Source organism: Xyrauchen texanus, chromosome 37 (genome assembly GCF_025860055.1).
Source record: "Xyrauchen texanus isolate HMW12.3.18 chromosome 37, RBS_HiC_50CHRs, whole genome shotgun sequence".
Lineage (NCBI taxonomy): Eukaryota > Metazoa > Chordata > Actinopteri > Cypriniformes > Catostomidae > Xyrauchen > Xyrauchen texanus.
In genome coordinates this window covers 297,112-313,288 of record NC_068312.1, presented here as the reverse complement: position 1 = coordinate 313,288, position 16,177 = coordinate 297,112, and the positions used below count along the sequence as shown (strand labels likewise).

General features: G+C 38.9%; 1 protein-coding gene across 2 annotated transcripts in view; it reads left to right on the top strand.

Moving 5' to 3' along the window:
• The window catches only part of LOC127631002 (tripartite motif-containing protein 16-like), a 42,948-nt gene that overhangs the window by 5,780 nt on the left and 20,991 nt on the right, over nucleotides 1–16,177 (top strand). Inside the window, exons 2-4 of one of the 2 annotated variants that reach the window (XM_052108936.1) lie at nucleotides 240–831; nucleotides 1,647–1,742; nucleotides 10,352–10,585. In XM_052108936.1, coding sequence (XP_051964896.1) covers nucleotides 244–831; nucleotides 1,647–1,742; nucleotides 10,352–10,585 — 918 coding nt within the window. In that variant the 5' untranslated portion in view covers nucleotides 240–243. The remainder of the gene's footprint in view (nucleotides 1–239; nucleotides 832–1,646; nucleotides 1,743–10,351; nucleotides 10,586–16,177) is intronic. The other variant, XM_052108938.1, reaches the window with a different exon arrangement.

Below are 16,177 nucleotides of genomic sequence, written 5' to 3'. Positions count from 1 at the left end.
TATAGTTGAGAAAACTTTCCAAGGTTCAGTCTAGATGAAGTTTTATGTATTATTTTAACTTTTTGCCACCACTTTTGTGTATGATGTAAGCTGACTTGGATAAAAATAGAGGTATTTGATAGGTCTTTGTCACACAGACTCGCTTAATTTTGCTGCTACCCTGTAAACTTCATAGGCCAATATCAGGTGATTGGAATATACCAGCTGTTTAATGTGTCTCTCTGTCTGTGTACATGCAGTGAAATGGCAGAAGCCAGTATTTCAGTGGATCAGGACCAGTTCAGCTGTTCAATCTGTTTGGATATACTGAAGGTTCCAGTGGCTATTCCCTGTGGACACAGTTACTGTATGAGCTGCATTACAGACTGCTGGAATCAAGATGATCAAAAGGGAGTGTACAGCTGCCCACAGTGCAGACAGACATTCACCCAAAGACCTGCTCTGAATAAAAACACTATTTTGGCTGAAATGGTGGAGAAACTGAAGATAAAGCTCCAAACTGCTGTTCCCGCTCACTGTTTCACTGGAGCTGGAGATGTGGAGTGTGACGTCTGTTCTGGAGTAAAACAAAAAGCCACCAAATCCTGTTTGGTGTGTATAATCTCTTACTGTCAAAATCACCTTGAACAACATGACAATCTTTTCAAAGGTAAGAAACACAAATTGATGGATGCCACTGGAAACCTTCATGAGATGATCTGCCATCAACATGATAAACTGCTGGAACTTTACTGTCATAACGATCAGCAGTGTATATGTTACGTGTGTATGATGGAAAACCACAAAAGTCATGACACAGTATCAGCTGCAGCAGAAAGGACCAAGAAACAGGTATGATCTTACAAATGATGATCATGATGTATGGAGACCTAGTTTTATGAATTTGTAACTTTACAATCATGATTCATTTTGTTATGACCTATATAGCCTGTCATTAAACAATATTACACTAACAGCCATTTTCTACACTGCCACTGCTCGTTTGTTCTCATGGACTGGAATTTACATTCATATTTATTCATTTAGCACATGCACTCTCAACCCCAGCGTATCCTTAAAGGAATATTCACCCAAGAATGAAAATGCAGTCTTGACTCCTATCATTCCAAACCCATGACATTTTTGCTTATGTGGAACACAAAAGAGATTTTTCACAAATAGCACATATCGTCTTTTCAGTTTTTCAGTTTTACTCAGATTAAAGCTTACAAAAGGACCAAAAACTATAATTATAGTGCATGCAGCTCATTCGTTTTCTAAAGGCATACAGTGGATTTTGGGAGAAACAAGCTTGAAATTTAAGGGATTTTTCAGTGAAAATGTTGATGTCCGTTGCACGTTCACTGTGTGAGAAGCTTGATCACAGTGGCTCACTTTCACTTGAGAACTTGCATTTAGCACTAAAAGCAATGCATATTCTCATGTGAAAATTTTCGTTTTACCCAAATATAGTTTTTAGTTGATTCTAGACTGTTAGCTCCAGAGCAGCATTTGTTGTGTATGCGATAAACCATGCATGTATACACCAAGGGTTAAATAAATAAACAAAAAAACTTTTTATGTGCCCTTTTACTTCTTCACTGCCCTTCAAAATATCTGTGCACAGCCTTGATTTACCAAATTTTTCATTATTTGTATTCCTACAGAAACACTTGGGCGAGACAAAGAAAAAATGCCAGCAGAAAATACAAGAGAAAGAGGACAATCTTAAGGAGCTGAGAGCGGCTATAGAGTATCATAAGGTGAGTTTTGAGAAGATCAACTGCTGGAAGAGAAGTTTTACTCTTCTTCTGTTAGTTAGTGAGCAGCACATTCAATCCCTCTAAAGGCTGCAGCATTGCTAGACATAAATAATGTCCTGGCTTTGTGGTTTGCATTATATGGCACTAATGGGCAGTGTAAATTCAAACCAGAGTTATTTTCCGTTTATGCTACCATATAGATTTGCTTGGAAACAAAAATTAATTTTGCCTTCCTTCAGCACCATTTTGGACAGAAACACATGACTAGCGATGTTTAGCACATGCACTCTCAACCCCAGCGTATCCTTAAAGGAATAGTTCACCCAAGAATGAAAATGCAGTCTTGACTCCTATCATTCCAAACCCATGACATTTTTGCTTATGTGGAACACAAAAGAGATATTTCTGGTAATGGAATTGCTCTGATACCATGCTCGAGTACTTGTTTTCGTTGTCATAAAAGTACTCCAGTACCAATAAACCGATACCAGCTGATGCAAAAATGTCATTCAGTAAACATTCAGCGCACAAAATAAAATCGCATTACGTTCTTGTATGATTATTAAACCGTAAAGGCTTTGATTTATTGTGACAATTGTATAGTTTGCATGTGCTGCACGATTCAAATGTTAGTGCTTGTGAATGTGTGAAGCCGATGTTGTGCTGACGCCAGCTGTTCATATCTTTTAGAGTTCCTTGGCTCATACACGGAAAACACCATCATGAGCATAAGCGTGATCTGTTTGTAGCAGTTGACAGTGAGCAGAGTGCTAATTTACTTTGTAGCATGAGGCACATACAGACTACATATTTATTTAATAAAATAGTGGTCATTTGTGGTTTAATAATCACATTGGGTCAAAGGAACTCTAAAATAGCTGGAGAGAGCTATCAGTTAGCATTTCCATTCATCTCTATTGTGGTGTTCAGCTGGAGCAGGGTCCCTGCAACTCCCCTGGAAGTCAGCGCTGTCTTGGTTGTCAAGTGACGTGCTATGCACGGCTGTGGCTCAGTTGGTAGAGCGGGTCAGCTGCCAATCATAGGGTTGGTGGTTCGATTCCCGGCCCACACAACTCCACATGCCGAAGTGTCCTTGGGCAAGACACTGAACCCCAAGTTACTCCCAATGGCAGGCTAGCGCCTTGCATGGCAGCTCTGCCACCATTGGTGTATGAGTGTGTGTGTGTGAATGGGTGATTGGGAAACAGTGTAAAGCGCTTAGGTTAAAAAAAGCCCACCAGTCCCCTCCCACCATTTCTTGAGAGGAAATCCGCGACAGTCATCTGCGCCCCTGGCCTGTGGACTACCTTGAACTTAAAAGGCTGTAACGCCAGATACCAACGGGTGATCTGCGCATTAGTATCCTTCATGCAGTGGAGTCACTGGAGCAGGGCGTGATTTGAACACAGGGTGAAGGCCCACCCCAACAGGTAGTAACAGAGAGTGAGGCCATAATAATCACCCAGGGATGAATCCTTACTGTTTTCCCTCTTCCCGGATGGACGCTCAACCACACCCTTGCCACAGCATGAAAAAGAGAAGGCTACAATATAAACTCCAAAAGAGGCTGAAGGAAACCAAGAACCAGGCAGATACCACAGTTGACAGTATCCAGATGTTGTTCTTTACACCATGCTGAAAAAACCTGCCACTTGTGGAGGATTATAACATATCTTGTAACGTTGTAACATGTCTGGCTTTGGGTGCCAAACTTGTTCTCGCACTTAGGGAGAGAAGATCCACTCTCTTTGGATATGGCCAAGAGTGACCATGAACCAAACGTAGAAGGGAGGGTAACCAATGTCTCTTTGGTCAACTGGGAGCAATCAATAACACCTTGCAATGTCCCAACATCACCCTCTTGAGTACAATTGGAATTTGTAGAAGGGGAAAAGTGACAACAATCCTTCCAGCCACTCTTGAGAGCGCTTCTAACCCCAGGATTCTCCTCTGACTATTCCGAGAGGGTTAGGGTTAGGGTTCGGGTTCAATGTTGTATTTTGGAATATGCTGTAAGGCTGTAAGGTGCTGTATAAAAGCACTTTATTTAAAAAAACGAGATACAATATTATGTTGAAAATGAATTGTTCTATTTTCATTTGATTAAAGTTTTAATGAATTCATTGATTTACTGTAGACATCATTTTGATCTAAAAAAAAAAATCAGTGTTACACACAAAATACATTTATAAAATTTGATATATATATATATTAGGGCTGTCGATTTAACACGTTCATTCAGTGTGATTAATTTTATTAAAAATAAAGCGTTAAAAATGTATACGCAATTAATCGCAATGCCCCCGGACCGTAATAAGATTCCTGAGAAATGCAAGCTTGTAGTACCACCTGTTTACTAGTAAGTGAAACTTCAGCTGAGTGAGCAACACACAGTTCATACAGTGAAGAAAAACTTCAGCAGAACAACACAAACATGCCTTACGTTCTTGCATTCAAAACACTTGAAGTAGCGCAAATTCGAAATCAGGGATCTCAAGATGTGTTCTAAGTATTAAACTATATTTAACTTGACACAGTGACCTAAACATTTTTATGTTTATGACACAACGTAAGACATGCTACACAAGCATGTCTGACGCAGGTGTACATTGCACAAGCCCTGATAATAAATCTCCAACTGATTGACAAATTCACTTGTGTAATGGATTTCTGTGAACTGTGTGTCAATGATTGACTTATGATCAATAATATGATAATAAACAATACATTGTATTCTAAAGCCGCTTTTTATATTGTCTTATTAATGATGAACTCTTCTACCTCGAGAATATTATTTCATCATTCTATATTGAATTATTGTTATATGAGGGGCTTTCTCAGCAAATATTTGTATATGCGATTAATTAATTGGGACACCATGTAATTCATTTGATTAACATTTTTAATCGATTGACAGCCCTAAAAAATATATATATATATATATATATATATATATATATATATATATATATATATATATATATATATATATATATATATATATACCTGTGGGTGTTACGGTTGCATATGACAACTGATATGCAACTGAACTTTCAAGCCATCTATACGACATCTCTTCAAATGACACTACCTTGCCCAATTCAGTGCACCATTCACAAAAAAAGGGAGCGCCCGCTGATCTCCATCCCCTCTCCCAATCATCACGCTGGTGAGGACCCACCGTTTTACATACCTATCAGTTATATCAATTACCACCCCATCACCCAACACACAAAGTGTGGGACAGAAAAGAATTTGAGTGCCGAGGACTTCGCAAACAAAATTCTAGACTCATCTAAAACTCCTGAATCCTAGGTCAAGATGGGTCCTATCTCCATCCTCCAAATGGCATTGCCAGCAGGTGGGTGTGTATTTTAAACCAAGCCTATGCAATTTAGAGAGGGTTCAATAGAATCGATGCAAAATCTTTAATTGCATCAGACACACTCTTGCATCTCTAGATGTAGACTCCTAGCCCAAGTTAAATCTTTCTCCCATAGATGTTAAAGCTCCATCCCCAAGACGCTGAATTAGCAGGGAGTAATACACAGATGCCTCATGACCTTTTCCAAAAGCAGAAATCACCTCTCCCAGAGTGTCTGCCGCTTTAGGGTGGTGTATGCTACTCCTAAAAGTAGTACAGAGCAGGTGGCAGGGCTCTACAGTGCGAGTATTTCACTCGCATTTGCCCCTAAAAATAGATATGTGCGAACTGGAAAAATGATTTACGAGCACAGTGTGCGAATAAAGATTACAAATGTAACCCCCCTTTTTAAGATATTTGTTTAAAAATTACAAGACACACATTCCACAAGCGGAGTTTTCTGTGATGACGTGGTCCAGTCAGAGAGAGAAAGGTGAACAATGGAAAAAAGTAGCGGTTTAGGCAACATCGCATTTTATTTTAAGCAAAAAAGAGATGAGGAGAAAGAAGAATTTGGAGAGGGGGATTCGCAAGGTTCAACTAATGAAGTCTCTTCACAAGGTTTACTGGAGATGGCTAACGTTAGGGATGCTGATAGCAAAGCTACCGTGACCACAGCTGTCACTTCAACGTCCACTGTAGCTGGTGAAGGGAGAACATATAGATTCAATGCAAATTGGCTCAAAATATTCCCATGGCTAGAGTTCGAAAACAACGTCATGTTCTGCAAATATTGTAGAGGGCAGAAACAGGTGGACATCTCGTCCTTCGTGTCAGGAAACCTGCATCTGAAATAGTGATGGGTTGTTTACGATCGAGTAGGCTCTTGTAGGTGAACGTTGGGAGCTGGCTGGCACATCAGAATCTATTTATACAAATCTAAAAAAACTAATTAAGATACGAATAATCAAAAGATTTAAAAATAACGAAAAAAACAATATAGGCCTCAATGCTCAAGCGCACACATTAGTTATGACTGTCCACTCAGACTAAAAGCCTCACCTATTGTTCCTGTCAATCAGACACGCAGTGTCAACCAATGAACCAAAGATGTGTGAGGAGGGCGGAGCCAACTTATGTTGTTCAGATTGTATTTGAATTGTTACATTTATATGCACTTTGTTATGTACATTGAAAAGTTATACTTTAAATGCACACGTGAAATAACATCCTTCTTTTTTACATTTATTTCAATTTGTGGGATGCTGCAGTTTTGCAAATTATTTATTTTTCTTTGTCAAGTCAATTTTATTTGTATAGCGCCTTTCACAACACACATCGTTTCAAAGCAGCTTTACAGAAGATCAGCATTAACAGACGATAAAACTGTAATGTCTATAAAGTCGATGAATATGGTGCATTATTCTATTATCAGTAGGCTACTGCCACTACCTACATGCATACTACGCAGTTTGCGTAGGGCATCAACTCCCTAGGATGGCACCAGAAAGTCCACCGGCTGCCCTTACTTATTCACTATACGTTATTCAAGGACCTGAAAGCAGTTGCGGAACACTGACGATCGCTTCACGCTCATATCACGCATAGGGCATCAATTTGGCCAGCGGTGGCCCTGTCTGTTATGTTGTTCAGATTGTATTCGTTTTGATTGGTTAGATTTATATGCACTTTGTTTATACAATAAGTTATATTTGCACTTTAAATGCAAATGTTTAATAGCATTATTTTTCTTAACAAATCAATGCATTTTTAAATAAATTGAGGTTAAGGTAGTGTATAATTTCATTTAATAATTGAATTAGAATTGTTTTAACAGCAATTATGAAAAGAGCCGGAATGCCCATTGCTAATCTGAAAAGAGATAGTGTAGCGAAACATCTCACAGCGGCATATCCAGTGCTCTGGATGAGACCGGAGAAACCATCAAGCTCTGTGTAAGCAGCCTTGAGGAGGCAAGTGCTGCAGTCTGAGGAGGAGAAGTCTCCTCAGACTGCAGTCTGAGGAAGCAGCTGAAAATAAAGATAAACATTGCATACTTCATTGTGAAAGAAGAAGAACCTTTCATCAAATTTGGGCCGCTTATCAGACTCCACCACAAAAACATTTTAGTTTTTTGAGTTTACATAAATCCCACATACGACAATGTGCGGAGATGATCGGTCAAATTGCTGACATAATGAGAGATCACTGGCTGACCTCTAAGTATGCCGGACGGTCAACATACAAAAGCAGCTGGACAACTGATATCCTTTGATTTTAGTAGGCATGGGTTCAATGTGTGATTTGGGAGGTATGTGCTGTTCCACAGATGTGTGTCCCTTAGTACATGCACTAAGCCCTGATTATCAACATTAGGTGTGTAAATGTTAGCCAAAATCAACCTTTGCCCCTGAATTTCTGCTAAAACAATATATCCTAATTTATCTTTAATCTGTTTGAGGCATTTAAATTGAAGATGTTTATTAATCAATGTAATTACTCCCCTGCTCTTTCTTGAGCACTAAAGAAAACATGCCCACCCCACATATTCCCAAAATTTTCAGCTTCCTGTGGGGAAAGATGCATTTCTTGAAGAAACACTATCACATTTCTTAAGTTTATGAAAAGAAATAGCCTTCCTTTTTATAGGGCGCCCCAACCTATTCACATTCCACGTGGAGAGAGACAATCCACTCATATTAACAGTTCACATTTTAGCATATTAGAAAAAATTGATTGTGTGTCAAAAACAAAATTATAAAGACCACATTCCAACATTAGTGCAATAATAAATACCCGAACTTCCCCCCGAATCAAACAAATAAACAGAAAAAATAAAAACACGCTCATTAAACCCACGCACAACAGCGCCAACCCTCTAAACTCAAACAGTCCATGTATGCCTAGGAGAGCCCTCGTGACAACTTTGCCATTGGATTGCTCAAGTCCAGTCTTTCTATTCAAATTTTGTGATACAGTATTACATAACAGAAGAACACGAATAATGTGTAGATTCATCCACATACTGTCCCGAAGGTGTGTTCCTCCCCAAAACAACTCCAACTTCCAGGGGAACCAGCACAAAATAAATAAATAAAAGAAATAAAAACCGTTCAGTTTCCTTGGACAGACAAACAAATATTCAGTGAGCTGGCTTTTTCATAAATGTATTAGATGACCTAATCATTCCAATGTCCATCCAAAAATATTTCACAAAACAAACTCCAATATGAGGCATAAGCACAAAGAACGTGCAGATTCATCCACAAATTTGTCGAAGGAGTGTTACTACACAAAACAATCTCCAGCCTCTAGGTGGAACCAGCACAAAAAGAAACAAAAAAGACGGCCATTTTCCTTGGAAGGTCAAATGAATGTTCAGTGAGTCAGGTCCACTTGGCTGCAAAGCGAGCGCCACACAATGACTTACTCATTCCAATGAATTTATAAAAGTCAATGATTGTTGGGGACAAGAAAATAGTTTGTGGCCATTCTTAGTATCTATTGTCAATCTGGCCAGGAACTTAAGTGTAAAAGCGACCCTCCGTCGATTCAAAAGTTTCTTGAAGGAGTGTTATTCAACAAAACAAACTCCAGCCACTAGGGGGAACCAGCATAAAAAGAAACTAAAAAGGTGCTCAGCTTCCTAGGACAGTCAATGAATGTTCAGTGAGTCAGGCCCACTAGGCAGCAACATGAAAATCACCAAATGGCTTAATCACTCGATTGTCTTTATGAATGATATTGCTTGCTGTGGGCATGTCAATATTTTGCAGCCATCCTTAGTAGCTTTTCTTAGTTTGCCAGAAACATGAGTGCAAAAGCGACCTTCTGTTGATATAAAAGTTTCTTGCATTCCCTGAATAGTTCACATTTCTCTCTTGTCGAATTCACAAAGTCTGGTAACAAGAATATGCTGTGGTTCTTCCAAGAAAGCTTTCCTTTAATCTTCGCCTCATGTAACACAAGATCTTTAACGGATGATCTCAGAAATTTTGCCAGAATTGATCAGAGCCTGTCTCCCTCCACAGAACCCTGTGAGCTCGCTTGATTTACAGCTTATGACCTGTTATGCCAAGCAGACTCGGGAAGAGCCCGTCTAGGAATTTTACCATATCTCGGCCTTCCTTGTGCTCAGGAATTCCAACAATTTGGACATTGTTTCATCGATTACGATTCTCCAAATCCTCCAGTTTTTCCCAAATGCATTCCAAATCTCCCTTGTTCGCTAGGGGGTTAGCAGCTAATTCCCTCTCTGATGACTCCAGATAATCAATCCGTTTCTCAACATCCGACATTCTTGTAACCAACTCAGATAATTTGTCTCCATAGAAGTGATCGATCAACGTATCACAGCAAGATCCTCCAAGTCAGCAATGACCTTCGTCAGCATTGCCGACACATTCATCAATTCATGCCGGATTTCTTTCAATTCACCTTTCAAATTTAATCTAGTGTCCAGGGAAAGTTTATTTTAATGTCTCCAGAGCCTGAGGATTTTGAATCCTTTGACATAGTCATCCTTAACAGTTAAGAATCAGGGTGTATCGAATATCGCTGGTTTATCACACAAATAGTATTAAAACTAACAAAGTCCACAGAGCACGCCGTACACGCGTCCGCTCCTCGTATGGCGTTACATGACCCCCCCTGTAAACATAATTTTGATGATAAAATGATAATATGTTGTCAAATATGTTCCTATGTAATTCAGAAAAAACAAACTAAACAAAAACAGGTATCGCATCAGCAAGTAGCAAAAAGGAAGTAATGCAAAAAGCCATTGCATAATTTCAATATACATTATAATTGGTCACTTGACTAACGAGAGGAGCCTTTATGCTTTTAACCTCATCTGGCACTTATGCAGTGATTAAAACTCACCTGGGCTAATGCACATGAAAGAAAAATATGAAAATACTTCATTTTACGCTATATACTTCCAAGTTGTGCACATTAGTAGATAAACTGATTAAAACAACATATAAGTTTAACACTTTAGGTTGTTTAATTGTAGTTAATTAAATTTTGAATACATTTTTGAGGAGACTTAACCTCTGACATATTGCTCCTGCTTGTGCCTCTAAAACGTTCTGGGCTGTCCAGAAAAGACTTGGGGATATAGCCCTCTCAGCCCAGGACTAGCTAAACCCCTGACTTTAGCTCACAGGCTGTGTGAGGTAACGGTGAATGCTGATTGTAACGTGTGTGTGTGTGTGTGTGCGCGTGTGTGCATGCGTAACAGCGCTCTGCACAGGCAGCAGTGGAGGAGTGCGAGGAGATCTTTACTGATCTGATTCACTCCATTGAGAGAAGTCGCTCTGAGGTGATGCAGGTTATCAGAGCTCGGGAAAAGGCTGTGGTGGGTCAAGCTGAAGGTCTCTTGGTGCAACTGGAGCAGGAGATTTCTGATCTGAGGAAGAAAGACACTGAGCTGGAGCAGCTTTCACACAATGATGATCACATCCATTTCCTACAGGTAACAAAAGTCTGAAACTCAGAAGAGTTGTTTGTTTTAGTAAGATCTTGTCACTAGAGTTCTTTTCTAATTTTACTGTACTTTTATAGGGATTCCCAAAAATTTTTATAATTTACTCAACAAACCTGTATGACTTTCTTTGTTCTGTGACACAACTAAGCCGAAGTTTAGCACAATGTCCGAGGTGCTCTCTTCCATACCATGAAAGAGTATGGGGACCAAGGGACTGTCTACCTCTAAAAAGCACAAAAACACTCCATAAAAGCATTGTGAAAGTAGTCCATTTGACTTGCACGCTACATTTCCAAGTCTTCTAGAGACATTGAATACCTTTTGTGTTAGAAACAGACTGAAATCTGAAGAAAAAAAATATATATATATACTTTTTCAAACTTTTCAGGCCATGTACTACCTTCAATCAAATCAGAACATCCAAGTATCACCTAGTCCTAGTCATTGCCGATGTTGTTTTATTTTTATAAATTAAACCAACAGAAGTGGCTGGATCCTGACAGTTAGTCCCAGTCAACAGAAACTTTCATTCAGCTTTTTTCCATACAATGAAAGTGAATGGTGACTGAGACTAACATTTTGCCTAACATTTCCTTTTAAGTTCCACAGATGAAAGAAAGCCATATAGGTTTGCTAAAACATGAAGGTGAGTTTTCATTTTGGGGTGAGTGGTGTTATGCTGTTAAACAGATGATATCCCGAAAGAGGGGACTTTGCTGCTAAATCAGTTACGATGTTTATTGAAAATAGTTACAATTTATAAAAAGATAGATAATAAGATGATATTTTAAATGTATATTATTAATTATATCATTTTTATTTTATGTAAATCGTTAAATAGGTTTAATTATTATTAAAATGACTAATTCACAAAGTGAGCTGTATCATGTGTTTAACATTTCTCTTCACTGTTCTGCAAGCATTGCATACAAAACATTTTTGCTATTTCTACCTTTGTTATCAAAGCAGCTGTAATGTGAGCAAGCACGAAGATTTGACGTGGCAAAAAGATTGCTCCTATGTTGCACGCTTGCATTGTAGACTGCTTCGTTGATTACAAACAGGAGCAATTGTTTATAGCATTGCTGCATGTGTAAGCAAGAGAGAGAGACACATTGGGGTCATCCCTACAAAAGCCATTGCATAATTTCAGTATAGATTATAATTGGTCACTTGACTAACGAGAGGAGCCTTTATGCTTTTAACCTCATCTGGCACTTATGCAGTGATTAAAACTCACCTGGGCTAATGCACATGAAAGAAAAATATGAAAATACTTCATTTTACGCTATATACTTCCAAGTTGTGCACATTAGTAGATAAACTGATTAAAACAACATATAAGTTTAACACTTTAGGTTGTTTAATTGTAGTTCATTTTGAATACATTTTTGAGGAGACTTAACCTCTGACATATTGCTCCTGCTTGTGCCTCTAAAACATTCTGGGCTGTCCAGAAAAGACTTGGGGATATAGCCCTCTCAGCCCAGGACTAGCTAAACCCCTGACTTTAGCTCACAGGCTGTGTGAGGTAACGGTGAATGCTGATTGTAACGTGTGTGTGTGTGTGTGTGCGCGTGTGTGCATGCGTAACAGCGCTCTGCACAGGCAGCAGTGGAGGAGTGCGAGGAGATCTTTACTGATCTGATTCACTCCATTGAGAGAAGCCGCTTTGAGGTGATGCAGGTTATCAGAGATCAAGAAAAGTCTGTGGTGTGTCAAGCAGTAATATTATTATTATTATTAGGGGTCAAGCCATGAAGGGGCGAAAGACCCCTATTGTTTACATTAGTTTTCTTCTTCTTCCGCTCAAAAATGTTGAGAGAAGATCAGGCATGATGGTATTGAAGGCTGAACAGAAGTCCACAAATACGTTCCTTGCATAAGTCCCAGGTTTGTTGAGGTGTTTCCAGGATATAATGCAGTCCCATATTGACGGCATCATCCACAAACCTGTTTGCTCGGTAAGCAAACTGAAGGGGGTCCATCAGGGGTCCAGTGATGTCCTTCAGGTAGGCCAAAACCAGTCTCTCAAATGACTTCATGACCGCAGATGTGAGAGCTGTTATTAAACCCTGTGATTTTATTTTTTGGGGACTGGAATGACGGTGGAGTGTTTGAAGCAGCAGGGATCTTCACACTGCTCCAGTGATCTATTGAAGATCTGTGTGAAGACGGGGGCCAGTTGGTCAGTGCAGACTTTCAGACAGGCAGATGAAACGCTGTCTGGCCTGAAGCTTTCCTAGTCTTGTTTCCGAAAGACCCGGTGTTCTGACGATTTGTGCTACCCATCGATATGTGCTACTTACTGGTTATGCGCATGTGCAGACTCACAGTTTTGTTCTGCGTTACCACGCCCATAAATCTATGCATCCTTGCTGTGGAGACTTGACGGTGAGCATTGCAATATCTTTAATCCTTTTTTATTACATAATTTGACATGTGAACGTGTAAATGTTAGCATGCACACCTTATTTTCAGCATAATATAGCAATTAGCTATTAATGACCTACGTTCATCGTGTGTTCTACTTCTTTCAGAGTTTTGAAAGTTTGGAAAATTCTTGATTTTTAACCTGTATGTTTTCAAGGATTGAAATGTGCTTACATTTTGAATATCATTATTTAAAATGCATGATATTTGTGTCATAGAACGTCTTGATTAAAAAAAACGACAAATAACATTTAAAGATCAAATCGTGGATCATTTACACATCATTACAATTTCACGCGAGCACATGATATTTATTAAAATAAATAAATAAATGTACTGTTTTGCCAGATTCAGAGTACTTTCATCATTTATTTAGTTTCAAAAATCTGGGAGCATTATTTGATAGGGCACGTTGGTGTATCAAAATATGCAACTCCTGACATCTTAAAGATGCTATTACAGAATATGCTGCTCCTGACATCTTGAAGGCATAATTACAAAATATCTCAACATACTCTTCATATTCATAAGGTGCATATGGAGTGAGTAGTGATGTAAAATAAAGTGAATTTGCACTGGGAGCATTATTTGATAGGGCACGTTGGTCTATCAAAATATGCAACTCCTTACATCTTGAAGACATTATTATGTAGTATTGTTTTTTCTAATGACAGTGAACATAAGGTAAATATTCATGTGTCAAAAAATGCTAACTACCATATGAATATTTGTACGGTCAGCCAGCTGAACAAGAATAACTGAAAGTTTCAGTTAGGAAAGGTGTGCTTTGACAGGTCAAAAATGAATATTTTATGATAATTTTTACTTTTCACACAGTTTTAAAAATAAAAACAGTACAGTATACAGTACTCATAACTTATAATTTTATTATAATTGTATTTCATATAATATACAATAATGTCATTTTTACTTGTTATATCAAATGTGATAATTGCTGGTTCATTTAAAATATAAAAATATGCTCCCCATACACTTACCCTGTTTTAAATGAAATAACGATGTCTTAATATTGTGAGATTTACATCATTATGGAAACAGTAGCTAGAGAATGAATCGACATTCTCTGTGATCGATTCGCGCTTGGGTAGCATTTTTCGACAAGGCAGCACAAATTGTCAGAACACCGGCACACATCCTCCTCACAGACCATAAGTGCTGGTTAAGTAGCAGAAGGGGGGATGAGGGGGGGTTCCAGGAGGTGTTGGTGTGTGTCAACATGAATATTCAAGTCTCCGGTTAAAAGCATTGTTGGACAAATGGGACTGAGAAGTGTCAACAACTCTGTGTGTTCTGTGAAAAATATAGGATTGGCTTTGGAGGGGCGAAATATAAGTAAAACAAGAACTGGAGAGACACTTTTAATATAAATGCCAAACATTCAAATGGTGACACACATGGGGCAGAGATTTAAGTAACAGACACATCAGTTCTATGAATAACAGCAAGGCCTCCCTTTTACCAACAGGCTGCAGCCTATCAATATGCTGTATGTATATCCTGGCGGAGCACACAAATTAGATTAAAATAGTCATTTGATTGCTGCCATGTTTCACAGAGGGAGAGGAAGTCAAGTTTTATATATGGAATGGCATCATAAAGTGCAGCTGTTATATTGTTAATTGAACATATGTTCAAATGTGCCTGTCTGACACATATTCGCAGCACGCTTATCAATCGGCTGTGGATAACTTAAACTAGTGACGGCAGATGGCATGGACAATGCTGCTGTGACAATGGTCAGTACACCTGCAACTTTACCATGAAACATTGATGCCTGCATCAGTGTTTAGAAGCTTCTAACAAGAGCCATGATTAAATATCTGGTCTGACGCAAGAGCTGCAATGAACGTAGAGTTCTTATAACACAAGTGCTGTGGCTCGTGTGGTGTTCCAAACCAAACAGTTCATAAAAAAAGAGTACCTGATCATGTTGACATCCAGGTGTTTAACATACTTTTTCAAAAATTCAAACAAAAATAAAGATGAACAGTTGAAACAAGAATACCACATGATAATATCCAGTTATAATCCAAAATTTAACTACTGTAATTTCCGGACTGTTGAGCGCACCTGAATATAAGCCGCACCCACTGAATTAAAAAAAATATATTATTTTGAACATAAATAAGCCGCACCTGTCTATAAGCCACAGGTGCCTACCAGTACATTGAAACAAATGAACTTTACACAGGCTTTAACGAAACACGGCTTGTAACAAAAATAAATAGGCTTTAACGAAACACGGCTTGTAACAAAAATAAATAGGCTTTAACGAAACACTGCTTGTAACAAAAATAAATAGGCTTTAACGAAACACTGCTTGTAACAAAAATAAATAGGCTTTGACGAAACACGGTGTGGCAGCGGGGGCGTGGTCAAGCGCCCGTCCGGGAGAGAAAAGCGGTAAGGGCGCTTACATCAAGTGCTGAAAACTGTCACACTGGTGCCAGTGTTTCCAACGTCTCCCGTGCAGCAGCTCTATTTCCTTTTCCAACAGCCAGATCAATCGCCTTCAACTTGAAAGCTGCATCATATGCATTTCTCCGTGTTTTGAATGTGACAAAATGACTACAGTAATCAGAATGTTTTGACCTTAACCCGTTCGGCAATTTCATTGGTCTAATGAAAGCTTCATGCCGCCAAAAAAACTGAGCACATCACAGAATGTTTTTTTTTTTTTTATAAAATTTGAAAGCGGGAAAAATCCATATATTAGCCGCGTCGTTGTTTAAGCCGCGAGGTTCAAAGCGTGGGAAAAAGTTGCGGCTTATAGTCCGGAAATTACGGTAGATATTTTTTGGTACTGGCAGCATATGGTCGGTCACACCGAGTCAAGTCCAAAGCACCAGAGCAGGAGTCCAGTCGAGATTGCTCAAATGCCATTTCGTAAAATGAACAACAGCTTGACACTATACTCCTACAACCTCTGAGTTGCATCAGGCCAAACGAGAACAAACTGGCCAGAAGCACAGAAACAAATCAGCAATCGAAACTCTGGTGCAGCCAAGTGTATGTGACAATTATGGTTTATAAGAACTGCGAAGGTGAAAGATGAATTAAAATTGTCATGTCAGCTGTAAAAGGGGAGGAGAATTATTCTGCTTCAGGTGCTTCAACCAAAAAGTC